Genomic DNA, 26,330 nt, shown 5'->3' with positions numbered 1-26,330 from the left:
TTCGTCATGACTTGCACATCACTGTTTGAGAGGGTTTGGTAGATGTCAGTGAGGCTGTCTTGGTGTTGTTTATTTTTCCAGCAATACTCACAATTTTACTGAGCAAGTCCTCTGTGCAGCATCAGCTTCACCAATATGTTTGGACTTCTTGGGTCATACTTAATAACACCTGACCTACACACAGCTGATCAGGGTTTGAATTTCTCTCCAACGGTGTGTAGGTCTCATTCTGCCCTCTGTGAAACAAGACAGCATCATTCAGTCATAGTTGCTGTTCAGTATTTTATTCATTAAATAAATAAAGCTTATAAACCTTGCATGGCCTCCTCTGTCAAAAACAAATTATTGGACCCACAAGTCAAACGTTTGACTTCCTTCTGGAATATTAAACAAACAAAAATGAGCTGACTGGCCTCAGGGGTGATTTAGATAATTGGTTCTCAAAGTGGGGTTTGGGGACCCCCAGGGGTCCTTGGGGATATCTCCATAAAAATGGAGAGTAGTTTAATTTTACCAATGTTCTATTCATTAGAAGTTAGTTTAAATTGAGCTGCTGTGTTGGTAAAGTTGTGTTGAATCTTGCAGGGAACCAATCAGAAAAATCTGTAAATTATTAAAATATAAACTAAACATTTATTAGTTGAACATACAGAACGTTAGAGTAAAGCGACTGGAAGCTTCTTAGTGAAACAGTCTCAGTGCTGGTAACTTCATGCATGTAAATACTCCTTCATACTTTATAACGTTATCACCCGATGAGTCACATGGACTCTGACCTCCTGGGTGCAGCTGATTGGCTGTAACCAGGTGATCAGGCTGAGCGAGGCAGAACAGGATCAACTTGTTTGTCTGAACGCCTCCCGGGACTCGACAGAGTCATCGAGCCGGGACGTCAGAGACATGCTCACAGTGAGAATCGGTCAGTTTATTTAACATTCACTAAGCTTTATTCATAATGATCTCATTTCTCAGGTCAGGTGTAGTTCAGACGTGCAGCTCTGTGTTTAATCACAGAAGCTTGTATGTAAACAGATTTAGTTTCTGCTGAGGAGCTGTGATTCTCACCTCGTGTACCTGCACAGGTGTTTGTGCTTATTTAGGCTGACTGGACCTCTTTTAAGGTACTTTTTAGTTTTTACTCAGCTAAACTTTCTCTGCTTCTATAGAGCTGATCATTCAATCAGTCAATCCATATATCAGTAATTTAATAGTTTGAGTGGTTTTCAAAAGCAAAAGATTTTCTTTTCTCAGTTTTACAGAAACAAACTGAATCTTTGTGTTTTGGACTTTAAGTCTGTCTGAACAACTTATCTGATTGCATCACTTTCAGCTCTGTGAAACTGTGATGTGGCATTTTTATCTCCTGACATCTCATAGACAAAATTATTGATTGAGAAAATAATTTGCAAATTAATCAGAAGTAGAAATTAATCTTTAGTTGCTACCAAAATGTTTGTATTCTTCCAGCTCTGAGAATGCTTGTGTTGTTGTAGCTGTTTGGAAAAACTGACTGTTGACTTCAGTAACTTCTGTTCTGACCAAAATACCTGAAAACACTGTGAGTGAAGCAGAAGCAGATTGAAACTGTTACTGTCCTATATCTCATAATTATTGTTTATTTTATTATTTTACAGGAAATACAAAAATGGCAAGACGACAAAACTACAGAAGTAAGTTTCCATCCTGTCTGACGGATTCTGTGTGTGTGTGTGTGTGTGTGTGTGTGTACTTTATGACGGTGGTTACTTCCTTATTACATACATACATATCTGGGTGTTGCTGATAATTCCTTCCAGTCATTCTGAAATGTTTTCTTTGTTTCAGCCTCCACAAACTTCCACCTTCATTCATGTTTGAACAGTGAAACATTCGATGGAAGTTTGATCTACAGTCTGTCTATAAATCAGTCAGGTTTCCATAGTAACAGTAATGTAATCATTCCTCCTGTTCATACTGGATATTAAAAGATCCTTCAAATGTGCTTTCAATGGAAGTGATGGAGGATAAAATCCACAGTGTGTCCACACAGTCATTTAAAAGTCTGTGTGAAGCTTCTATTCAGCTTCATCAGTCTGAGTTAGTCATATCAAGTGGATATCTGACACATTTACAGTCTTTTTAGCATCAAATTCCCTCTTTGTGTTTCCTCGGACAGTGTTTCCCTGTTGAGCTGCAGGTGGAAGTATAGTAACAAAAAGAGGAACTTTGGCACTAAAAAGACTGTAACGTTGAAAGATATCTACTTGATTTGACTCATTTGGACGCTGAAGCTTCATATTAGCTTCAGATCAACTTTAAATACATTTTTGCAGAGAAGGAGGACTGTGGATTTTGTCCTCCATCACTTCCATTGTAAGGTTTATAGATAAGTGAAACTGTCCTTTAATGACATATTCTTATATTTATGTTTCCAGTTATTATAGAACTATAGATGTTTAAATGAACATTTTCTTCATACAATTCAAACATCCCATCATTTAGTGCATTTGCATCTCAACATTCTCTCATATATGTTTACATATAAACTTCATGGAATAGAGGCATCATGTAAAAGAAAAACAACAAGCAAGAAAAAACTAAAGTAATGGTAAAAAATAATAATAATAAAAAGAAAGATAATACACAAGAGATAATTTTCTGTATTCTGGCTCTTTGTTTTTGACAGAGCTAATATCCGTAGTGACCGTATATCTATAAAAATGTCCATTGTCAGCTGTATTTTAGCTGTGACATAATAAACACCCCAAATTTTCTTTATGAACATTTTAAGGACCTCTCGTTCATGTCAGCTTAAAGATGAAAATGTCTTCAGGTTCGGATCGTTTCTGTCACAACCAAGAACACAACTGAACGAGGAGCAACATAACGCCATCAGGCTGGTTATTAGATTTACAAAATTAGACACCAAATACAAAATGACACAAAGTGAAGAACTGAGATGAGCAACAGAGGAACAGAACTGCAGGTGGAAACGAATCAAAGAAACAAATACAACAAAAGTATCACAGCTGTTGCTGGTTAATCAAAAGAAAAGAAAACCTGTCTGACGGCACTGACTTGATCTGCTGAAAACAAAACACGACAGATGGTTACAACCTGGACCAGTCCCAGAGCTGCTAAACCAGCGTCTCAGTGAGACACCAGTGAACACCAGCGTTAACTATTATTATTCATCTAACAGTCACAAGTTCACACCTGAGTCCTGATCAACACACACAAAGCAAACAGTTAACTAAACAAAACCTCTGTCAAACTAATCCAAAGCAAATAATATTAAACCCAATAAATCAAGCTGGACTTTTGTGCTTTACAAGTTTACATTATTGTCTCACTCATGTTACCTGTTTCTGTCTCTCAGGGGTTTTGCAGTGCGTGTTGGTGTTGGTGCCAGCGGTTATTTTTATCACTGTCATGCTGCAGAAATACAGCAACCCGTTCACAGGTAGGAACGTTTAACAGATAATGTGAACAACTAAGACTTTGATCAGTGTTTTATTTTAAAGGCTGCACTTTGTAATTGTTACACCACTATTTAAATGATCTGATGGCATACTGTAGCTTCATGTTTCTAGGAGTTGGGACCATCTTGATTAAACTGTTGTGGAGGGGCAGCGATTGGTTAATAATCAATATGTTAACAGATTTATCATTTCACTCATCAGACTCATGATGGGCTGTTTTATTTTTTTGTTTTTTTTTTAATAAGGATGCAGCAGAACCAGAGATATTGTCTTATTTTATTCCACGCATTCTCCTTCTTTGTCAAATCTGCCGCCTACATTACCCACAATGCACCTGGACCTCTGACAGTTGGATGGGAAATTGACTTTTTTTCACAGAAGTCGTTTTAAGAAGTGACAGTAGGAAAAGCACAGGTGCAGATAATAAAACATCCTCGTAAAGCAGCTGCTGGCTCGTTGTCAGACTAACGTGGTTTATGGGGACACTGAATAGAACAGAGACCATGTTGATGTTATTAGTAATAACTATAGACTATTGATAAGTCAAAATATCTGCTGTGAAAAAGCCTTTTATGGTGTGTGATGCTAGTAGCTGTTAGCCTCCAGCAGACGTCTGCTAACATCACTTCTCTCTACCTGCACGGCCCCAGATAACAGGAACACTTTGTTTTATTTCCAGGACTTTTTGTCAATAATCTCCTAACAGCAGCTTTTCATCCTCAGACGTCTTTGAAAGGGTCGGGTAATTTGTTAATATGCAAATTATAACACAAACTAATTTCTGTCAGTTAAATTGTTAAGAGTCTAATTTATTAAGATTTCTTTTATAAATTAACAACCATGAATCCAAATATAATGAGTGTGTATTTACCAACTAAACCAACTAAACATTATTTTCTGTTTTCTCTTATAATTTGTATCAAACTGCACCAAACTGTAAAAATGTCACAGAAATTAACTGCTAAATACCTGCGATGATGATGATGATGATGATGATGATGATGATGATGACGATGATGACGATGATGATGATGATGATGATGGTGGTGATTGATAAGTGGACGGCTGGTTCAGTATGTGATGAAGTTTTTATTCGTATTTCTATGTGTTAATTCTTGTTTCAAGCTGATGTCAGTCTGACTTTTCTATAAAAGAAACAAACATTTCAGGTCGACTGAGCTTTTTATCAGTTTGTGGTTTTATTTATTGTTTGTTTTGAGGATCTGATTATTTTTAAGATTTCTAAATGTACGGAGTATATCCTTTTTTTTAGTATTTTGTTTAGTTCTTCTAGTTTTGTGTTTGGTTTATTTGTTCCCTGTGTCAGAGAAAGTGCAGCACTGAGCGTGAATATGAGGTGAAGGTGGAAGCAGACAAACTGGTCTCACTTCAGTCGCAGCTCAGTTTCACTTTTTAACAGCTTTTGCCAAGAAATCTGTCCAGGAGATCCTGTAGAACCGGTTTTATGTTGAGAATATTTCCAACTCCTGATTTCTGTCACTGTAATCAGAAGAAATAAACACATGATGCTGTAAAAGAAACGTAACGTTAGCACCAAGCTAACAGAGATCACTTTATTTAATATGTTAATATGTTTAATATAGAACTGCAGCTACAGACATCAGAGACTCGAGCTTCTTTACAGACATGGAGGCTTGTTTACATCCACCTACAGCCTGCATTCATGCACTATAGACGCCTCTGGTATTATATACACACTAACAATCACTGTGTTAAAGTTGGATCTGTTACTGTGAACCAGCGTTACACACAACAAGTCACAGATTTATTCTTTCTTGTACAAAACGATGTGCAGATGATATTCAACAGATACACAAGTTATTAACAATCGATAACAAACCCTGACATGTCAGTTTGATAAGATAAGTGGCTCAGAACACCATTAACACAGTATTGTGTCGGTGCCGTATTCACCCAAACTGGGATAAAGGTGAACCCAGTGATTTTTAGTGTGTGGGTCAGCAGGTGTGGTACCAGCATGCACCTGGGCGGCGAGTCTTCTCATATCTCTGCAGAGCGTCAGGAACCTTTTTATTGCAGTTTATTTCTGGACAAACAGAAGCTACAGTGATAAAAAAGACAGATGTTTGGTGGAATATCCCTTTAACTCTGTCAGTACGTGTTTGTTCATCCTGTCAATAAAACTCTGACTGTTGTTCCAGCTGAATGGACTCGTGCGTTATCTGGAGGTTTGGACGCCTCCAGGACCAGAGCGCCCTCCAAACAGTCAGGTGAGAGATCGATAACACACCTGATCAGCTGCTCAGGATCAATCCGTCCGACTCATCTGATGGGATCCGTTAATGTTCTGTACTTCCTGTCCAGTTGGATCCTGTTCTCCAAAGAGAGAGTGTCCAGAGGATCACTTCAGCTTCTTCATCCAGAGCGGCGCCGCCAACGTCGTGGGTCCAAAGATCTGCGTGGAGAACAATCTGTGAGCAGCTTCTTCTTTTCTTCACACACTTCCTGCTTTCATCCGACTCATTATTTTCATTTTTAAAATTCTCTCAAATTTATGGAAATTCACAGTTTTAATGTTAAAGACGTGCTGCTGACGTGTTGTTGACATTACACAAACCTCCTCAGGGCTCTGGGAACAGTGAAGAACAACGCTGGTTTTGGAATCAACATCGTTATTATAAACGGTGAGTGTTGAACCAGTGAGCTGCTGCATCTTCCTTCATGATAAACTGGTTTCAGGAACATTAACATGTTTCTGTCTAACAGGGAAAACAGGAGAAGTCATGAAGACCGATCACTTTAACATGTACAGCGGCGGTAAGAAGCATCTTGTATTTTAATTGATATGTTTCAGCTGCAGTGATGGTTTGATTTAAACATTAAACACATGTTTGTCCTGCAGATGTGGAACCTCTCATCAAACTCCTGAAGAGCATCGAGAAAGGTTCTATTGTTCTGATGGCGTCTTATGACGAACCTTCATCAAAGTAAATATAATCTCTCTTCTCCAAACTGCTATTAAAGGACGAGTTCACAGTTTTTCACGTCTGTCTATAACCAACAGTCACGTGTCTGTAATCATTCCTCCTGTTCATACTGGATATTAAAAGATCCTTCAAATGTGCTTTCAATGTTAGTGATGGAGGATAAAATCCACAGTGTGTCCACACAGTCATTTAAAGTCTGTGTGAAGCTTCTATTCAGCTTCATCAGTCTGAGTTAGTCATATCAAGTGGATATCTGACACATTTACAGTCTTTGTGTTTCCCTGTTGAGCTGCAGGTGGAAGTATAGTAACAAAAAGAGGAACTTTGGCACTAAAAAGACTGTAACGTTGAAAGATATCTACTGGATTTGACTCATTTGGACGCTGAAGCTTCATATTAGCTTCAGATAAACTTTAAATACATTTTTGCACAGAAGGAGGACTATGGATTTTGTCCTCCATCACTTCCATTGTAAGGTCATTATGAAGGGATCTTCTAATGGTCAGTATGAACAGGAGGAATGATTACAGACAGAAACACAGCTTTCACTGTTCATTTGATGACTGACTGTTGGTTTAAGACAGATTCTGCTAATAAAGCTCTAAGAAGATTCAAACTTCCTGCTAACTACGTTTGAATCAGAGTTCATAAAGCTCTCGCCGAACAAACAAACCAGTTGTGAGTTTATGTTTTGTGAAGTAAAAACGGTGAAACATTGAAACAGAAGATTAGTCTTATTGTGATCTGGAAGTATTTTCTGATTGGTTCCCTGCACAGTTGAACAGCCCAGAAGCCCCGCCCCCGCTGTGGTGTGATGGCGTTTATATCAAACAGCCCCTCAGACTCGGAGCTGAGCGGCTCGCTGTTCACTGTTTTATTCAAAGCTTATTAATATTAAACATGTTCAGCAGTACTCGCCTATGTGATGATGATCAGATGAACAGTGAAGGACACAGATTTGTTCCTTTATAGTTATATTTCACATATTTTTATTGTTAATATTCTATTTTATATGATTAATTATCACTTGACTTGTGGTATCTGTATTGTGATTGTTATTCATACAACACTGAGGCCTCGTCTGTGCAAACCTACATGAGATGAACCTGACTGGGATCCTGCAGGACTGATGATCTCTGAGCTTTGTGTGTCTGTGTGTTGAAAGCTTCACTGTGTTTCACAGGTTGAATGAAGATGCCAGGAAGCTGATCGCTGAGCTGGGCAGCTCCGCCGTCCAGTCTCTGGGCTTCAGAGATAACTGGGTGTTCGTTGGTGGGAAAGGAGCTGCAGTGAAGAGCAACTTCGAGAAGGTAAAAACCACCAGATCAGACGCTCTTTAACCTCCGTTTAACCTCCGTAACCTCCGCACAGCGTCGAGGCATCACTGCATTAAATATGAAACACACAAAACTTTTAACTTCTAGATTCAGATGTTTAAAAAAAAAAAGCCAAATATTAAAGATGAGTTAGAGGGAATGTGCTTGATAAAACATGTCAACAAAATGTCATAAAGTTTATTAATGTAGCACTTTTTTAAGTTCTTTACAGAATAAAAAACAAACACTGTGAACGTTGGAGGATGAAATAAAGTTAAATAAAGATATAAAACACAGAAACACGTTAAATATTCATAAACACTTTTCTATTGTTAATGTTTTAAGAACAGATGTTTACAGATGCAGCCTGTCGGAGGAAAACGTTTAATAATAAATAAATAAATAATAAATGTTTTCCAGAAGTTCTGAGTCGGTATTTATCAGAAAAAACTATTTACAGTATAATCATCACTTCTTAAAAATTAAACTTTTATTGATTTGTGTGAAAACTTTAAATCTTTGAATAACGAACAACAATCTGATATATTGATCATGTATAAATATATAAATGTGGATGAAATATAAACTGAGCTGTGCTGCTGTTGGTAGAAATCAGATAATAACAAGAATCAAAGTGCTGCCGCTTCAGTTACGTGTTATTGATCCTGATCAATGATATTGAGTCCGATCAGACAGATGATGGAGGATCGACTCTCTGACATTTAAAGTTCAGAGCTGATTATTGTCTGATGTTTTCCATCAGTTCTTCTTCTTATGAATCTTCTACATGTTCAGCTGTTGTTGACGTTGTCAGAAAGGTGATGATTCTTCTTCCTGTTAATTATTGAGCTGTTGGTGGGTGATGGTGAACTGGAGAGAATCATATCAATAAAAACTGAAAATGTGTCTGTTGATCCGTAAATTTCATACGTAAACTGTAAATTCCTCCTCAGGTTCAGTAATGCTGCGTTTCCGCTTCACTCTGTCGGTAACATGAGAGAAATAATCTGGTTCCAACAACAAACCGACACAAACGACCAGATTAAACACAGGAGTTTAAAGGAGTTTAGAGGAGTTTAAAGGAGTTTAAAGGAGTTTAAAGGAGTTTATATTTAACTGACTTTTACACTGAAAACATGTTTGATCAACAGTTTTTATTCTCCAGTTTGTGACTAAATGTGAAGAATTTGAGTTTCAGCAGTTTGATAAATAAATATGAGTTTCTTGTTGACGTGGTTTTGTTCTGAATCAGCTCTCTGTCTGTTTCTCTGTTTGTCTGTTTTAGCATATGAAGAACGACAAAGTGAAGAATAAATATGAGAGCTGGCCCGAGCTCATCCAGCTGCAAGGATGCATCCCGAGGTATCTGGAGTGACGCGCTGTTCGAACATGAAGCAGCAGCTGGTGTTTGCACGATAAGAAGACAAAGAAGATCAAACCAGTTAGTGACTTAATGAAAAGTGAAGCTATAAACTGTGTTTGTCCTGCTGGTCTGGATGAACCAGTTCTTCTCTTTACAGACACAGTTACGTTACAAACAGCTGCTCTCTACGCTGCTTCTTTCCTCACTGAGTCTGTTACTGTGACACAAAGAGGAAAAAGACAAAATACTTTTATTATTCTTAATTTTAAACATTTTACTGGGGTCTGAAGGTAATAAATAAGCTGCTGAGGAAGTAGTTTATGGTGGAATCAGAGGAAACTGTCCTGTAAATGTCGTAGAAGAAGATATGAAGCTGAACGTGTCTGGACGTCAGACTTCCTCCTCTCAGAGATCAAAACCGATGATGCAGCCGTCTGTTCTTCATCTGCTCGTAAAGTCATTAATGTTCACGTTGTCGAGGACGATCAGTGGCAACGACTGTCATCAAATAGTCTGGATGTTATATCAACTACCGAGTCTCTTCCTCTGTTAGCCATGTTAGCATGTTAGCATGTTAGCAGCGTTACTGTGGAGGACGATGAAAATATCCGTTTAATGAATCACCGAGAAGGTTTGAACAAACATTCATGTTCCTCAGATGAAGATGTTTCCTCCAGCGCCACCATGAGGAAGGTTTTTACTTCTTCACTGAAATATTTCAACAACTACCAGACGGATCGTCATCATATCTGTTTACTACGTTCATGTTCATGTCAGGATGAACTGAGATGTGCTCAGACCAAATGAGAAGCGTGTTTCTGTGTTTGTTTGTTTGTTTGTGTGTTTGTTTGTTTGTGTGTTTGTGTGTTGTGTGTTTGTGTATTTGTGTGTTTGTGTGTTTTCTGTTATTTCTCTCTCGTCTCTGTATCTTCATGAAGTTCATTCATTAAATGTTACGTGTAAGTTAAAACATTTGAACTCGTGCGGATGTGAACGAGTGTTTTTGGTTTCTAGGCACTCGCAGCACATGAAAACTCACTTTGCGTTTGGTCTGAACAAACCACAACCACAACCTCTTCATCTGGTCGACGTTCCCTCAGCTGATCAGATCAAAGCACAAACACGTCTCTGCCGTCATCAGTGTTCTTCAGTTTGATGTTCACTGTAACCACTGATATGTTTGTTCATTATGAAGTTATTTAGTTGTTTTGTGGTTTATGGAGTTAGAAGCCACTTTAATATCTGTTTGATTGTTTATCTGTATTAATTTCTGTAAATGTAGTTTTGTTTTGTTTTGGGGGTTTTGAGGTTCTGTTTGGTTTTCAGTGAGCAGGTTTTGATTACAGACGTCACCTGCTGCTGCTGAAAGGATCAAAGCATGAAACTGGAGGAAGAAATAATTAATTAAATAATAATAATATCTTTATTTATGTATCACTATCAACACAAAGAGCTTCACACAGAATCACACATAAGAACAATAAAAGAAGAACAATCTGATTTGGTGTTTGAACCTTTTCTGGGTTTTGAACTTTAGCTTGTCGGTTCTTCTTTCTGCTTTTGGTTGATGTTTGGTTTTTTTTTGGTTTTTTTGCTCAGAGCTGCAACAAACCAACAGAAACATGAATAAAAGCTGCATCATAGTTTCATTTGATGATTTCCTACAATAGTTCTAACTGCATCTCCTCAGATCTTCTACAGACTGTCAACACATCTCTTCTCTCAGGTTCTTCCCACAAACCCTGAAAACTGCCGTCATCAAACCACAAAAGAAGAATCTAGACACTTCACCAAAGAGCAACTACAGGCTCATATCAAACCTCCTGTTTTTAAGTAAAATCATTGAAAAAGCTGTTTTTCAACAGCTGAACAACTTCATGGCTTTAAACAACTGTTTTGATGTCTTCCAGTCAGGATTTCAACCGCAGACCTGAAACTGCTCTTGTGAAGGTCTTCAGTGACATAAACTTAAACACTGACAGTGGCAGAATTACAGTATTAATATTACTGGATCTCAGTGCCGCATTTGATACGGTCGACCACAACACATCACTAGACAGACTGGAAAACACGGTGGGACCTTCTGGCACCGTGCTGAACTGGTCTGAATCCTACTTAAAGGACAGAGACTACTTCATCTTTGAAAGTCAGATAAGAATTAAACTTTCTTGCTTATTGAAAAATGACTTTTTGATGAAATAAAAGATATTTTAAGAAGTAGTTTTGATCAGTTCATCATAAATACCAATGAAATGATAGAAAGAACTCTGAATCCGTCTGAAAACGGAACATTATGAAGACAGAAGGCGGAACTTCATTTCATGTTGTACCCACCCGAACATGTTTCTACAGGCACCTAAAGTCTCGTCTCTGATTGGCTGTAGGAACCACCTGACTGTAGATACGAACCTGATTGGCTGCAGTGAATTGTTAATGGCGGAGCGGTGTGATGAGTTCAGTTTCAGTGTTTATGGACTAAATAAACTGTTTTCAGACTCTTAAATGGCGACTTTAGTTCTGGATAACGGAGCCTACACGGCGAAGATCGGATACAGTCAGGAGAAGGTCAGGTCAGTTAGTTCCGTGTCTGATAATAATAATAATAATAATAATAATGATAATGATAACGTGCAGCATTTATCGATATGAACGTATTTAACAGTAATAACGTATTAAACTCGTCCATCTCTGTCATAAACTGAAGGTTTTTTCTCTAAACTGTCGCCAAACTTCTTTTAGAAAATGATGATTTTAGGTTTTCAATGTTTTTTTTAATAAACAAACTGACAGAATCAGTCCAAATATGAAATAACAGGATTCAGTCAGCAGATGTTCAGCTGATATTAATCAATCTATTTGTATTGATCCTAATAGAGCTGCAACAATTAGTCGATTAATTGGTTAGTTGCCAACTATTTAATTAATTGAGAACTATTTTGATAATCGATTCATCGTTTTGAGTCTTTTTTTTTTTAAGAAAAGTCATTTTGTTAAATGTGAATATTTTCTTTGACAGTAAACTGAAGATCAAACAACTAATCAGTTAATCAAGAAAATAATCAACAGATTAATCGATAATGAAAATAATCATTAGCTGCAGCTGTGGATCATAATGTCAAATATATCTGGAGATAATCTGGACGTATCTAAAACAAATAAACAAATAAACAACACATACAGACATTAATTCTTCTTAAAGTTTATCTGTAAATAAGAACAAATGAACATTTATCATCACGTCTTTAACCTGCATCTGACTGCAACTGAGGATTCTTTTCACTATTGATCAATCTGTTGATTGTTAGTTTACTAACGATGGATCAGTTATTAGAATAGCTGCTGATTAATCGTTCGGTTCTGTTGTTTTGTGCTTTTTACGTGATGGAAACTCTGCATCAGCTGACGGTGAGATTGTTGAAGGAGGTTTTTCAGGAACATGTTCAGCAGATTCTGACAGTAGAGAACAAACAGATGTGGAGATATCTCCCCGTCTTTATTCAACAGCGTGGTAAATCGATTAGAGAGCAGAATTTATTGATTTCAGGTTCAAATCTTGTAATTTGTCCCTCAGAACTCTTCCTCTCACACTCAGGCTGCTCGTGAAACTTTTTTTGTGCAACAACGTTGTCAAAATCCAACCAATAGGAGGCCAGGTTTACTGTTGACCAATGAAATGATCCCTGCCTCCTGGCGAGCTTGTTCGTTGTTGAACTCTTTAATCTACTCCCATTTATACACCAGCACCCGCGACAGAAGACCTGATTTATACTCATCAATAAATCAATCAATCAATCAATGTATTAGTTTAGATCAGCTGCATTTAAACTGAATTAAAACATCATGAAACTTCAAATGTTTAATAAATATGAAAGCACAGTAACAAGACCGCCAACCATTTCCACCATCATCATCATCACCATCATCGTGATTCTCACCAGAACAACTTAAACAACCTGCTGTTGTTTGTGGTGTTTGATGTGTTTCTGTTTGGTTCGACGTTTGTGTGCAGTAGTTTTAGTATCTAGTAACGTTCCAGGAAGGTTTGGTGATTATAGTCGTCGTTCACTAGTGCGTCCCGTCAGCAGAGTGACCTCCTGTCTTTCTCCTGCAGCGTCATCCCAAACTGTCAGTTTCGCTCCAAGACGTCCAGATTAAAGACCTTCACTGCCAACCAGCTGGATGAGATCAAAGATCCCTCCGGACTCTTCTACATCCTGCCCTTCCAGAAGGTGACGCCAGTGAACCCGCATGAAGCATCAGGGCAACATCTGGGCTGGTTTTTTGATGTGTTTTTCTGTCTCCTGCCGTCTCTCTGCAGGGTTATCTGGTCAACTGGGACGTGCAGAGGAAAGTGTGGGATCATCTGTTTGGGAAGGAGATGTTCAAGGTGTTTAGTTTCCTTCCTTCAGCAACGTCTCGTAGTTTAGTTTGAAACGTTTCTGATCATGTTGTCCGCTGGTGTGCAGGTGGAGTTCGCAGACACCAGCGTCATCATCACCGAGCCGTACTTCAACTTCACCTCCATCCAGGAGTCCATGAACGAGATCCTGTTCGAGGAGTACCAGTTCCAGTCGGCTCTCAGGACCAACGGTGAGTCCGGCAGGAAGCTGCTGCTTCATCAGATCCTCCGTCATCATCCTCACGTCCTCAGAAACACGAAGCAGAATAAAATACAGACCAGGTTCTTCATCAGAACATCAAATACAAAATAAAACACAAAGACAATGAATGACTTCATGTCACTTCATTTATAATAATTTGTTGTAAACACGTCGTCTACAGAACTAACATCCATGTTGTTGTCAGATTGATCCGATACGACACTTTATTTCACTTTATTTCACTTTATTTCACTTTATTTCACTTTATTTCACATAATTCCTCTAATTTAAAAGCTGATCTTTGTGTATCAGAGTGTAAATAAATAAAATGTGTAAATATCTCTTTATAATTAAACCACAATTCACCAAAACCAGTTTATCATCATTGTCTAATAAAACGAGCCTCGACTGTAAACCTCTGACACGCTTTAAAAAGATTCATCAATAAGTTATTAAATTAATCAGCAACTGTTTTGATCATCGATTCATCGTTTTGAGTCATTTTTTTAAAGAAAAAAAAGTCCAAATTCTCTGATTGCAGTTTGTTAAATGTGAATATTTTCTGGTTTCTTTAGTCTCTGTGACAGTAAACTGAATAAACAACTAATCAATTAATATAGAAAATAATCAATAAGTAACAGATTAATAAATAATGAAAATAATCTCATTTCTCTGTTTTTGAATCTCCTGAAACGTCCTCATGAACTTCTTCTGGGTTTGATGTCGGTCCTTCACAGTCACGTTCTCCTGGATTCTGCTGGTTGTCAGATATCAGTTTAATCTGTTTTAATCTGTTTAAATCTGTGTCGTTTCTTCTCTCTGCAGCCGGCTCTCTCAGCGCTCATCACTACTTCCACACTAAACCATCGGAGCTCTGCTGTCTGGTGGTCGATACGGGATTCTCCTTCACACACATCGCCCCCTACTGCCGCAGCCGCGCCATGAAGGACGGCATCCGCAGGTTGAACGCAGCGACAACACCTCTAACAACAACAACAACAACAACAACAATAATAACCACAACATTAATCTGATGTCCGCTGCTTTATTTTACCTTTTAGGATCAATGTAGGAGGGAAACTTCTGACCAATCACCTGAAGGAGATCATTTCATATCGGTAAATCCACCTCACAGTTTGTTTTTATTGGTAGAATTCAGTTGTTTCAGTCGAATCATCTAAATAAATAAATAAATAAATAAATAATCTCTTGTCTTCTCCCCCAGACAGTTACATGTGATGGATGAAACCCATGTGATCAACCAGGTGAAGGAGGACGTCTGCTACGTGTCGCAGCAGTTTTATAAAGACATGGAGACGGCACAGTGAGTCCAGAAACAGCGGAGCGGCGTTGTTGGAGCCATTTGTATCTATGACTGTGTTAAGGTCATTCCCTGGTTGCCACAGTAGGCGGCGTGTTGAGCAGCAGTCTACGGAAATGTATATGTAGAAGAAGAAGCGATTACTCCTCAGGTGTGCTGCTTACCGGGAGAAGCACACAGTTTTTTTGACCGCTGTTTAGAGGCTAATCTTTAAGCCTTTTTGTTTGTTTTCATGCAAGTTATAGATGTAAGTGTATGAATAGCAAATGCTTTAGTGGGGCACAGTGATAAATAAAATATCTGAAGCGCAAGTCCGAGGATGTTTGATTTAGTACACGGAGCCGCCGCATGACGACGCGTCAGTTACATGTCCCGGTAACAGCCCCTCACTGTGGCGAAATCAAGTCACTACAGGCGTGTTTGCTGAGAGTCGGCGCCGTGATCTGCGGCTCGTACAGCGAACATCACGGATCTGATGAAGCTTTGCGGTCGTTGGTCGGTTGAGTGACGGTTCTCTCTTGTGTTTCAGGCTGAAGGGGGAGGAGAACACGGTGATGAGGGACTACGTTCTTCCAGATTTCAGCTCCATCAAAAAAGGTTTCTGCAAGGTGAGACGGCTTGAGCGGGTCTGTCGTATCATCCCGACGCCGTTTTCTGTCTTTTCTGAATGTTCTTCTTCGGTCTCTCTGACAGCCGCGAGAGGAGATGATCTACAACGGGAAGTATAAGACCGGAGAGCAGATCCTGAGGTTGGTCAACGAGCGCTTCGCCGTCCCCGAGATGCTCTTCCACCCGTCAGACATCGGCATCCAGGAGATGGGCGTCCCAGAGGCCATCGTCCACTCCATCCAGTCCCTGCCGGAAGGTCAGATGTGACTCTTAAACCGCTGCCTCCACAGCTGCACCACACATCAACTAATTCACAGAAATGACCTGCAGCCGTCTCTCAGACAGGAAGTCCATGAAATGATTCTGAACTAATGAGTTAAATTACAGATTTCTGATTAATTACACACATAATTATATATATCTATATTATATATTTATCTGTACTAAAGACTAAATACGACAAAAACTCTGAGAGTTCAGAGTTCACGGACCAGGAGGACGGTTCACTATAACACATAGAACTGACTGTAAAGACTTTCTAATGAGTTATAATGAAGTTCAGGTCTAGAGTTGATAATGAGGCTGCGACTCCTCCTCCTCGGCCAGTGTCTGGAGGAATGTGAGTATTAATATGACTGGGAGGACTGGATTCATTTAGACTGACATGTTCTTCATGACACAGTCAGGTTTCAGTAAGACAATCAATCAATATGATGATCTGAGATTAAATCGTTTATTAATACGGCTTCAGATGACAGAGATCTAATGTTCAAGAGTCCACATTTAATTCTCTTATTTTGTTGAACTGTTGCAGACGTGGTGTTAATTTTTACTAGATTTTCATGAATGACTCTTCTTCTGTTTACTTTAGATTTAAGTGATTTAAGTGGTCGGGAGACAGACGTGGTCTCTGTGGTTTTGGGGACAGACGTGGTCTCTATTGATTGATTAATTGATTGATAAATGCGTCTAAACATCGAGTCTTTTCACACATTAACACACATATAAAATATATTTTAAAAACAAAAATCAACTGAATTTCCAACGTTTGGACTTTTACTCTGAAAGTCTGAGACTGAACCAGGTTCTGTTTATAACTTCCATACAGCGTTTTGGTTTATGTGTCATAAACTGAATGTTTACGACTAACAATTATTTTCTTTATTGATGGTTTGAACTATAAAATATCATAAAATAAAGAGAAAGTTGATGTTTTCAAGCAGCTTCTTTAGTCTGATCAGCTGTAAAGAACATTAATATCTCTTCATCATCACATAAGAAGCTGGAACTTTGGTGTGTTTGTTATATTTGACTTTAAAAATAGTTGCAGATTAATTTTCTGTAGATCAACTCATCGATTAATAGTTTATTTTTGTCCTTTTTAAACATAACAATAAGTTTCTATTTATTGTTATGTTGCAGCTGATTGATGTGTTTTATGTCGTGTTCAGAGATGCAGCCTCATTTCTACCAGAACATCGTCCTGACTGGAGGAAACACTTTGTTTCCAGGCTTCAGAGAGCGACTGGAGGCAGAACTACGCTCGCTCGTCCCCGCTCACCTTCCCGTCTCCGTCCTTCTACCGGCCAAGTACGAAACCTCAAACTAACTGGTTCTGTTTTAACAGCAGAGGAAGAAATATATATATATTATTATATCATCACTGCTATTATTTTGTCATGTAACACACATCATATACACCTAAAAACAACACAGATTCAGTCCAACATGAAGGTTAAAGGTGATCCAGTGATCCAGTGATCCAGTGATCCAGGTCCCGACAGCAGACTGCTGATCCTCTGATTACAGTAGAAACTCTTTATAAACATGTTAAACACGTGTCAGTGTTGTGATTATATCAGACTATTAATCTGCTTTTAAATCCAGTTTTATCACGTAGAAGACAAAGTTGATGTCTCATTTAGAGGAGCATCATCATCATCATCTTCATTTACTGGAATAGAATCTATATTTACCATAAATAAATAAATAAATAACATCCTTTCAGCTTAAATCTTCTCTTATGTTCTGTCTAAGATTTGAAATTATATTTATGAGGACTTTTTATCTCAGTGTAGTAGAGTCTCAGATTCTCACATTTAGCAGCATTTTCTAACTAGTTGATGTTGTTTTCTGAGCTTCAGCAGCTTCAATCTAAATTATAAACACACAGACAATCTTTAATCTTTGAATATAACTCCAAATATCTTTACTACCTGCTTTAAAATGTCATTTAAAAGCTGATCTTTGTGTATCAGAGTGTAAATAAATAAAATGTGTAAATATCTCTTTATAATTAAACCACAATTCACCAAAACCAGTTTATCATCATCGTCTAATAAAACTTAAAGGAAACTCGACTGTAAACCTCTGACATGGTTTAAAAAGATTCATCAATAAGTAATTAAATTAATCAGCAACTATTTTGATCATCGATTCATCGTTTTGAGTCATTTTTTAAGGAAAAAATTGCAGCTTGTTAAATGTGAATATTTTCTGGTTTCTTTAGTCTCAGTGACAGTAAACTGAATAAACAACTAATCAATTAATATAGAAAATAATAAATAAGTAACAGATTAATAAATAATGAAAGTAGAAACTCTTTACAGAAATATTAAACACATTCAGTCGTCTCTCCGCTTTCCATTTGATCAAATAAAAAGTTTTTTAATCATCTGTTCAGCACAAACACAAGATCCAAAAGTCCCAAATCTTTGAACTTTTGATTATTTTTTTTAAATTTCTAGTCCGTTCAAACACCTGTAAACAGTCTGATAGTCTGATACTGAACCTGTTAACATGTTTCATCGTCGTAGTGATTAAAATGTTGCTGTATTCAAGACATAACGTATCAGCCTTGTAATGGGGAAATTGCTGATGACTCAATAAACACACAAAGAGCATTGTCAGGTTATGAAATAATACAATCAGAAGTATAAAGCATCATAGTTCTGGAGACAAAGATACCACCTAGCTATCTTCTCTTTGTCTGAAAGGTTAACCAGTCCCTTAAATACTACTCGTACAGAATTTAAGACATCTGTTTACTAACCTTACAGGTCAGCAACCCTCAGATAGAAACATAAGTCAAAAGTTCAGCTAACCTAGGAACAGACTTTCTTCACCACCATATATGACAGTACATAAGCACCAAGTAACATCACAAAATAACATCACTACTATATTAAATTAAGGACAAACCACACTATCCTCTAAAGCTGATCAGTTTTACACATAAACATCTACATAACTACAGTTTATCTCATCACTGGCTCAGGTAAAGGTATAACAGAATAAACTGAACTGTTAGACACACAACTGCCTCATCTTACACAGCAAAGAACTAAGTTTAGAATAGACACAGCACACACAAACTAAAACTAAACTGAACTTAAACACTGTCTGAAACATGTATGATATATTGAAGAAATACATCAAATGATAACCTGTTATTCAGTTTTCTTTTACAGCTTCCTACTGATTCATATCAGAGCCATATGTAACATGTTCTGGTGTTTTATTGTTTTGTCCGGCAGCCCGATCAGTTTCTCGTGGGAAGGAGGGAAGCTGCTGTCCCACAATCCGGACTACGATGAGATGGTGGTGACGCGGGAGGATTACGAAGAGAACGGACATTTTATCTGTGAAGAAAAGTTTGATATTTGACTGTCAGACAAAAACTGTTTTATATCTGATATACTTACAGGATCAAAATGGATTCAAACAAGTAAAATGAAAAATGTTTTTTTCATTGTTTTATATTTGAGTTTGTCTGGAACAAGGACTGTCAGATGTTTTATACATGTGTAAATATGCACTTTCTTTATTTTTGTTAGTAAACTCTGAACATGAGTATGATGTAAGAAGTGTTAAAATATTTCAACCAACACCACACAATCCTTGTTTTTACTTTTTACTTGTATTTCATTTTTGAAACAGTGTTGAATGTATTTTAATTTAATTTACAGAAATCTTGAAGAGACTTTAAGTAATTTTGTCTAAAGCAAGAAAGTATTTTTTTTAGTATTTTTTGGGGGTCATTTAATGCATTTATTAGAGAGCAGAGAGGTGACAGGAGACGAGCAGAAAGAGACCAAATCCTGTTTATATAATAGAGGTAATAAAGGTTTTTTGTCACAGTATTATATTAGTCCCGTGGTCCACTGTGATAAAGTGATAAAATGAGCTTTTTTTAAATACACATGGTAAATTAAAATTTTACTTAGTCAAACTTATCGGCTTAAAAGTAAAAATCAATCATAATTTATTATGAGATGTCATCATTTCAACGTCTTATCTCACAACAAATTTATGAGATAAAAAGTCAAAATTACCAGATGCCATAATTTTCACTTTTTAACCAGTAATTTTGACTAAACATGAGCAATTTATAAATTCACAACCAACTTTTCCTCTTGTTTTTCTTTTATTGGCACCATTGATCTTCCATACGAAGGAAATCTAGCAGTGACGAAACTTTTATACAAATTTAGGCTTAATGGAAATAACTTTTATAAAACAATATAATTCGACAGTTGAACAAATAAATATGATAAATCCAAGCAATTCAAGCATTTTACAGTTTGATTTTGGACTCATGACCCATATTTTTTTAAATCCTGACTACAGAAGGCCCACATACAGGTTATTGTCCTTTAGACTGTCCGGGACTTATGGCGGGAATCCAGCCTGATTTGAGGCGCCAGCTAGGTTAGCTTTACCCGGTGTAGTTAGTGTGTTACTTATTGTAGTCTAAACTCACTCGGAGTAAAACCAGGAGCCAGGAGAGAGATCCGCTGGATTTAAAGAGTTCACTTAAAGCGAGTTGAGTCAGTCAGTTACTTTAACTGCTGTAATTAACAGTGGCCAGGTCGATTAGCAGCTAAAGCTAAGCTAAGCTAACGTTAGCCGCCATTAGCAGACTCCAGTTTAAAGTTTCAGATTATCTAACTGAGTCTATGCCGACGGAACAGACTGGAGGAATGGCGACAGGGAGAAGACAGATGAAGAAAAAACACCCAGAGGAAAAAAATGATAAAGTTTTTGATTTTACTGGAGACGAAAAGAAAGAGTTGAGCGGTTCAGAGGACGATGTGAGAGGTGAGTTTACCTTTAGCTTTACGTTAGCTGCTATTAGCTTATTACAGCTAGCAGCGGTGCAAAGTAACCGAGTACTTTTACTCAAGTACCGTAGTACAATTCAGAGGTATTTGTACTGTACTTGAGTATTTCCATGTGATGCTACTTTCTACATTTCAGAGGGAAATATTGTACTTTCTACTCCACTACATTTATTTGACAGCTTTAGTTACTTTTCAGATGAAGATTTGACACAATGGATAATATAACAAGCTTTTAAAATACAACACATTGTTAAAGATGAAACCAGTGGTTTCCAACCTTTTTGTCTTTTGACGTCTTACAAAAAGCAGTGTGTAGTCGGGGTCACATTTCACATGTCTATGAGTTGTTAACAGCTCCACCAAATAGTGATTTTTCCCTCTAAACTTCTCACATGCTTTCATTTCAATAAATGTTCAAATGATCCAATATTTCAGCAAAAATCAAAGATTAGAGAAAAAGTCCAAAAACTGAAAACAGATTTGTGTATCAGAACTTTGTTTTTTCTTCTTTCCTCTCCCATTAATCATCTCACCACCCTTCAGATTTATCTGCTGACCCTTTGGAGGGACCCGACCCCTAGGTTGGGAACCACTGGACTAAACTAGCTAACTGTATATAAAGTAGTGTAAACTAGCTCCACCTCCAGCAGCTACAACAGTAACATGCTGCTCTAACACTGATGCTTCACTATTAATAATCTAATTATATATCTATTATATATTATTATATAGTATATCTATCAGTCACAGGGGCCAATTTTGTGGAAAACCATTACTTTTACTTATAATACTGTAAGTAAATTTAGCTGATAATACTTATTATATATACTTACATGTACTTTTACTTAAGTAGGACTTTAAATGCAGGATTTTTACTTGTAATGAAGTATTATATATTGTAGTATTGGTACTTTTTCTTTAGTAAAGGATCTAAATACATCTTCCACTATTGGGAACCACTGCTCTAGACATACATTTACTTTTCTTACTTGTGTGACGTGAGTGGAGTGTGATGATCACTGGAAATGTAAAAACACTGGTCAAACAAACGGAGGATGTAGGATATTTCCCAGCTTTTCATTTCAAAGAAGGAAGCTTCGTTCAGAGACAGCAGGGGGAGCTGCTGCTCTCTGGATGGAGATGTTACAGCCTGGTGGACGTTTGACTACTGAGCTTCAGTCAGGACACAAAACTGGAGACTCGGATAAGACTGTTTGTCTTCTTTATTGATGTGTGTGTGGTTCTACAGAAACAAATAAAGATGTGAGTAATTCCTCCTCCGCTGGCAGCTGTTCAGTAACTATTATGAACTTGTTTGATGATGTTTTTCTAGATGAAACTCCGGTTGTGGACAAACTGGCAAAGAAAAGACCAGCTGCTGACTTTGAGGAGGAGGGAGTGACCTGTGCTGTTGGGTATCACAGTATTATTTATATATTATGGGAACTAATAGTGAACAATATCTGACATCAGTGCAGGATAAATGATCTAAATATGACTTTTGTTTCTTGTCACTTCTTCAGAAATGAGGTTCAGTCCATGTTGGAGAAGTTTGGGGGTAAACAGCTTTGTGTTTGTTTATTACTGTCTGTTGATTTCAATGTTTAAAGGGTCATAAACTGTGGCAGTGAGGGTTTGATCAGATCTCTAGTTTCTCTAATTTGAAGCACAGCAGTGATGATTCTTTAACATGTTTAGTTATTGTTCAAACATTTAACACCAGATTATCTGAGCAGGTTTGTTGTCACGTGTTGTTAAATGAGGAATAAATGTTTTTATACGCAGAAAAGCAAAAATCATTTTGATAATAATTTGAAACTCACATATTGTGTTGAAAAACTATAAATACATCCAGTCACCTTAAAGTAATGCAGCATTATTAATCTATTAAATGAATCACCAACAATCAGATTAAATCAGTGGCAACTATTTTGATAATTGATTCATAGTTTTGAATCATTTTTATGTGAATATTTCCTGGTTTCTTCAGTCTCTCTGACAGTAAAGTGAATATATTATATTATATTATATTATATTATATTATATTATATTATATTATATTATATTATTATTATATTCTATTATCAGCTGATATCAGCAAGGTGATGCAGGCCAAGAAGAAACGTCTGGAGTGTCTGACGAAGAACTACATGAAGGGAAGTCAACACAAGCTGGAGGAGCTGTGGAACAACTACCACGGTCAGAGGTCAGTCTGTCACCTGCACCCGACTATTGATCGGTGATCAGCAGCGACGGACGCGCTGTCTGTACCGTCAATCAATAATCAATAGAAAAGAGTTGAGCATGAGGAGACTTAACAGCTGCAGTAAAGAGACGTTCATGACAAATAAGAACATTTACAGCATTAAAAGTGACTTTTATTCAATTTAGTCCAAAAAATAAGTGTTTATTAGTGAAAATAGATGAATAATAAATCTTGTGTGTATTGATTAAAATCTCTTTTTAAGAGACCAGCAGCATAAATACTGTTACAACAATCATACCAGTGTCACACACACTACAGACCAGTAAACACAAACCAGTAAGACTGACCAGTACCACTAACTTATTGATCCTTTAGATTGAGTTACATTCTGACTGGAGCTCTGCTGTCTGCTGGTCCATCAGTGTGTTTAAAAGCTTTTTCATAATAATAATAATAATTATTATAATAATAATAATAATAAAGTGTGTGTGTGTGCGTGTGTGCGTGTGTGTGTGTGTGTGTGTGTGCGTGCGTGCGTGCGTGCGTGCGTGTGTGCGTGTGTGTGTGTGTGTGTGCGCGCGTGCGTGCAGGCAGAAGATGACTCAGCAGTATTCTCAGCAGGTGTCGTCGGCGTTGCAGCAGTGGGAGACTGAAGCGCAGCGAGCCGAGGAGCAGGAGGAGAAACTCAACGTCTGTCGACTCGTTTACTGTCAGACGGGAAACTTCCTGTTTATCCTCTCACATTATATTTAAACCATCCGATTTAAACATCAAACAACACGGTTTTATCCTTCAAAGTAAAGTTCAGTTGATCCTCATCATGTTACAGCTGAATATCAGCACGTTTATAGTCTCCTAAACTAAACTATGATGGAGATTATTGACCTTTTTCACTCCGTGTCGGATTCAACAAACCGTTTTTGGCTGATGTTGAGTTCTTCTTCTTCTTCTTCTCTGCAGAATCTGTTCAGACAGCAGCAGAAGATCCTCCAGCAGGCTCGAGTCGTCCAGAACCAGAAGCTGAAGACGGTCAGAGATCTGTACGAGCAGTTTGTGAAGGTGAGACCAGTAAAAAAAAAAAAAGCTTCCTGTTGGTCTCCACGGATCAGAAACAGCTCGTCCTCCGTCAGAGACAAACTCACCGAGTCTTCTGTCACAAACCTCGCTGTCTTATATGAAACAGACACAGAAAGCATCACAGCTGCTTCATTTCCTCACGAAAACCCAGAGAAAAGATCATTTTACTCCCCTCTAATGTCTCTGTACTGGTTACCAGTTCATCATGTCGCCGGCGTCCTCAGACAGGAAGTCGTTGGCAGGTGTCGCACTGAAGAAACATTTCCTGTCGATGAACTCAAGACTCACACAACCACAATCTGGTTAATGAGGTGTCTCTGTGTGTCTCCTGCAGAACATGGAGGACATGGAGAAGAGTCACGAGTCCTTCCTGCAGGGGGCGCAACAGGAGCTGAGGAAGGAGATGGCCACTCTGCAGAAGAAGATCCTCATGGACACGGTCGGTTCACTTACTCTGTGAAAATAATAAATGAACTACCGTATTTCCTCTAATAGTGACCAGGGGCCTTTATTTACCTCACCTGCAGAGGGCAGCAGGCAGGCTCATATCAGAGAGATTATTCCTAATTCCCTTGTTCGATAAGTATATTTGCTCATATTTTAGTACGAAGCCTCCCTGTTCTCTGATCTGCTTCAGTTTGTTCTGTTAAATTTTTGTTACTGTGTTATACTATTAATAAAATTATGTGAAACATTACACAAACATTTCAATACTTTTTGTGTGAAGTATGACCGGTCAAGTACGGGAGGGGAAATATGGCCGGTGTGTCAGTTAAAAACTAATCTGAGGTAACGTTACCCTGGATATGAACATTATCTAAGCTAACTCTAACGTTAGCTTCAAGCTAACTTTCTTCCTCCCACCTCCAGCTAGCCGTGCTCTCCTCTAACAGCAGCTCACGTTTTTGTTTTTTCCAGTATCTGATTCCTTTCGGGTCAAAATGTCTCGCAGCTTTCACTCCTTAATTGCAAAACTCTCTTTGAATTTGACGTCAAACGTCCGTCTGGTGGGCGCCATGTTCGCTCTCTACGGTGTTGTGGCGTCAGTGGTGTTATGGAAAATCTAGTCACTGACACTTGCACAGGTTCTATATGGTACTTTAATTATAGCTACCGCCATCCTGTGGCACTTGTACATCGCTACAAACCACAGTCACATTATAAAAGGCGCCGAGAGGAGCGGGGCGGCTTTGCTGTCGGGTTTCCCAACTCGTTTTAAAAAAAGACGAGAGAAAAAGAGGGAGAGGGGGGGGCTAGAGAGAAAGCAGTGAATCAGATCAATAAAACAGTATCTAACTGTCTAGAGCTCAAATAAACACACCCGCACCCCCCCGCACACCTCCGTACAACCCTGCAGCGATGCGCAGCAACAGCTGATGTGGTCTGAATCCGTCCTGGTTTTTCCCTCCCCGGCCTGTATTTGTTCGTGTTGACCCCCCCCCCCCGTCGCCATTATTGGAGAACCAGCTTTTAATTGAATACCGGCCACTATTAGAGAAAATACGGTAATGTACAAACTATCGATACATAGTGACAAACGTGGTAAATGATGTCAGATGTGTGTGATGTCACTTCCTCTTGTTTGTCCGTTTCCACAGCAACAGCAGGAGATGGCCACAGTCCGCAAGTCTCTGCAGTCCATGCTGTTCTAGGCTGCTGTTGCCACGGCGACAGAGCTTTGTTCCTGCTTGCTAGGTCGGCGTTACCGTGGTTACTGCGGTTATTGTGGTTAAATAGCTGCCGTTGACTTTGTTTACATGTTTACATGTTTACATGTTTACACTGAGGTTCTCTGTTTGTTGTTGAAGCTCTGAGTTGTTTTATTTCAGTCAGAAACAGTTCGAACGTTCAACGTGTGTTTATATGAAATGTGATTTAATTTGTAGACGAGCTGATGGTCAGAATGTCGACGTCTGTGAGAAAGTAAATAAATAAACTTTTCTACTTTTCTGTTCGGCTCAAAGTCTTTTTATTTAACGCTGATTATCTTTAATTTATAACTCATCAGGGCTTCATGAAGACACTTTGTTCATATTCAGAACAATCAAAGAATATAAGAAGAAATATCAATACGAAGAAGAAAAATACCACAAAAGGCGGTTTACACATATATAGATAATGTTTAAAGAATGAAAGGATCTTGTAATGTACAGTGTAAGAATACAAAGAATTGTGTTAATGTAACAGCATATTATATGTTATATATATAGATATTAATGCTGCAGTTGATGTATAAAATGTCTCAGTTTGACAGTTCAGAGGGTTTATTAATGGCTCGTCACTG

General features: G+C 38.0%; 3 protein-coding genes and 1 long non-coding RNA gene across 6 annotated transcripts; 3 read left to right on the top strand and 1 right to left on the bottom strand.

Moving 5' to 3' along the window:
• The first annotated feature begins 842 nt into the window (after positions 1–842).
• On the top strand, positions 843–11,547 carry LOC122985194 (protein FAM3C-like). 3 transcript variants are annotated; one of them, XR_006404051.1, is made up of 11 exons: positions 843–919; positions 1,635–1,670; positions 3,359–3,442; positions 5,645–5,713; positions 5,808–5,916; positions 6,069–6,127; positions 6,210–6,260; positions 6,346–6,430; positions 7,614–7,740; positions 9,032–9,187; positions 11,494–11,547. XR_006404051.1 is itself a non-coding variant. In XM_044355670.1 (10 exons), the coding sequence occupies exons 1-10, from the start codon at positions 901–903 to the stop codon at positions 9,119–9,121; spliced, it is 729 nt and encodes a 242-aa protein (XP_044211605.1). In that variant the 5' UTR covers positions 843–900; the 3' UTR covers positions 9,122–11,422. The 3 variants fall into 3 exon arrangements, 2 of the variants coding, with proteins under 2 accessions (XP_044211605.1, XP_044211606.1); XM_044355670.1 differs by lacking the exon at positions 11,494–11,547 and having other exon boundaries at positions 9,032–11,422; XM_044355671.1 differs by lacking the exons at positions 843–919; positions 11,494–11,547 and adding an exon at positions 930–1,121 and having other exon boundaries at positions 9,032–11,422.
• actr6 (actin related protein 6) lies at positions 11,525–19,529 on the top strand. The gene is made up of 11 exons (XM_044355659.1): positions 11,525–11,679; positions 13,221–13,338; positions 13,428–13,496; positions 13,576–13,699; positions 14,536–14,671; positions 14,772–14,828; positions 14,936–15,034; positions 15,561–15,639; positions 15,725–15,896; positions 17,092–17,230; positions 19,177–19,529. Exons 1-11 carry the CDS (start codon positions 11,612–11,614, stop codon positions 19,304–19,306), a joined length of 1,191 nt encoding a protein of 396 aa, XP_044211594.1. The 5' UTR covers positions 11,525–11,611; the 3' UTR covers positions 19,307–19,529.
• LOC122985216 lies at positions 17,290–19,164 on the bottom strand. The gene is made up of 2 exons (XR_006404065.1): positions 19,087–19,164; positions 17,290–17,457 (listed from the first exon to the last, which is right to left on the bottom strand). It is a non-coding gene; the product is annotated as an uncharacterized LOC122985216 (long non-coding RNA).
• A 652-nt stretch (positions 19,530–20,181) lies between the features above and the next one.
• sycp3 (synaptonemal complex protein 3) lies at positions 20,182–25,996 on the top strand. The gene is made up of 8 exons (XM_044355669.1): positions 20,182–20,740; positions 22,097–22,178; positions 22,287–22,321; positions 22,852–22,969; positions 23,560–23,659; positions 23,930–24,028; positions 24,381–24,485; positions 25,645–25,996. The coding sequence occupies exons 1-8, from the start codon at positions 20,599–20,601 to the stop codon at positions 25,696–25,698; spliced, it is 735 nt and encodes a 244-aa protein (XP_044211604.1). The 5' UTR covers positions 20,182–20,598; the 3' UTR covers positions 25,699–25,996.
• The last annotated feature ends 334 nt before the right edge of the window (positions 25,997–26,330 follow it).

The sequence above is a fragment of the Thunnus albacares genome, chromosome 7 (genome assembly GCF_914725855.1).
Source record: "Thunnus albacares chromosome 7, fThuAlb1.1, whole genome shotgun sequence".
Taxonomy (NCBI): Eukaryota; Metazoa; Chordata; class Actinopteri; order Scombriformes; family Scombridae; genus Thunnus; species Thunnus albacares.
This window is presented reverse-complemented; position numbering and strand designations above follow the sequence as displayed.

Excerpts from the sequence above, each read along its gene's own strand:
- actr6 (XM_044355659.1), top strand. The coding sequence starts at position 11,612 with ATGGCGACTTTAGTTCTGGATAACGGAGCCTACACGGCGAAGATCGGA. Across the intron at positions 11,680-13,220 it reads TACAGTCAGGAGAAGGTCAG|CGTCATCCCAAACTGTCAGT; the intron begins GTCAGTTAGTTC and ends TTTCTCCTGCAG. Across the intron at positions 15,640-15,724 it reads TCAAAAAAGGTTTCTGCAAG|CCGCGAGAGGAGATGATCTA; the intron begins GTGAGACGGCTT and ends TCTCTCTGACAG.
- LOC122985194 (XM_044355670.1), top strand. Across the intron at positions 6,128-6,209 it reads CAACATCGTTATTATAAACG|GGAAAACAGGAGAAGTCATG; the intron begins GTGAGTGTTGAA and ends TCTGTCTAACAG. Across the intron at positions 6,261-6,345 it reads CTTTAACATGTACAGCGGCG|ATGTGGAACCTCTCATCAAA; the intron begins GTAAGAAGCATC and ends TTTGTCCTGCAG.
- sycp3 (XM_044355669.1), top strand. The coding sequence starts at position 20,599 with ATGCCGACGGAACAGACTGGAGGAATGGCGACAGGGAGAAGACAGATG. Across the intron at positions 22,179-22,286 it reads GGAGTGACCTGTGCTGTTGG|AAATGAGGTTCAGTCCATGT; the intron begins GTATCACAGTAT and ends TCACTTCTTCAG. Across the intron at positions 24,486-25,644 it reads AGAAGATCCTCATGGACACG|CAACAGCAGGAGATGGCCAC; the intron begins GTCGGTTCACTT and ends CCGTTTCCACAG.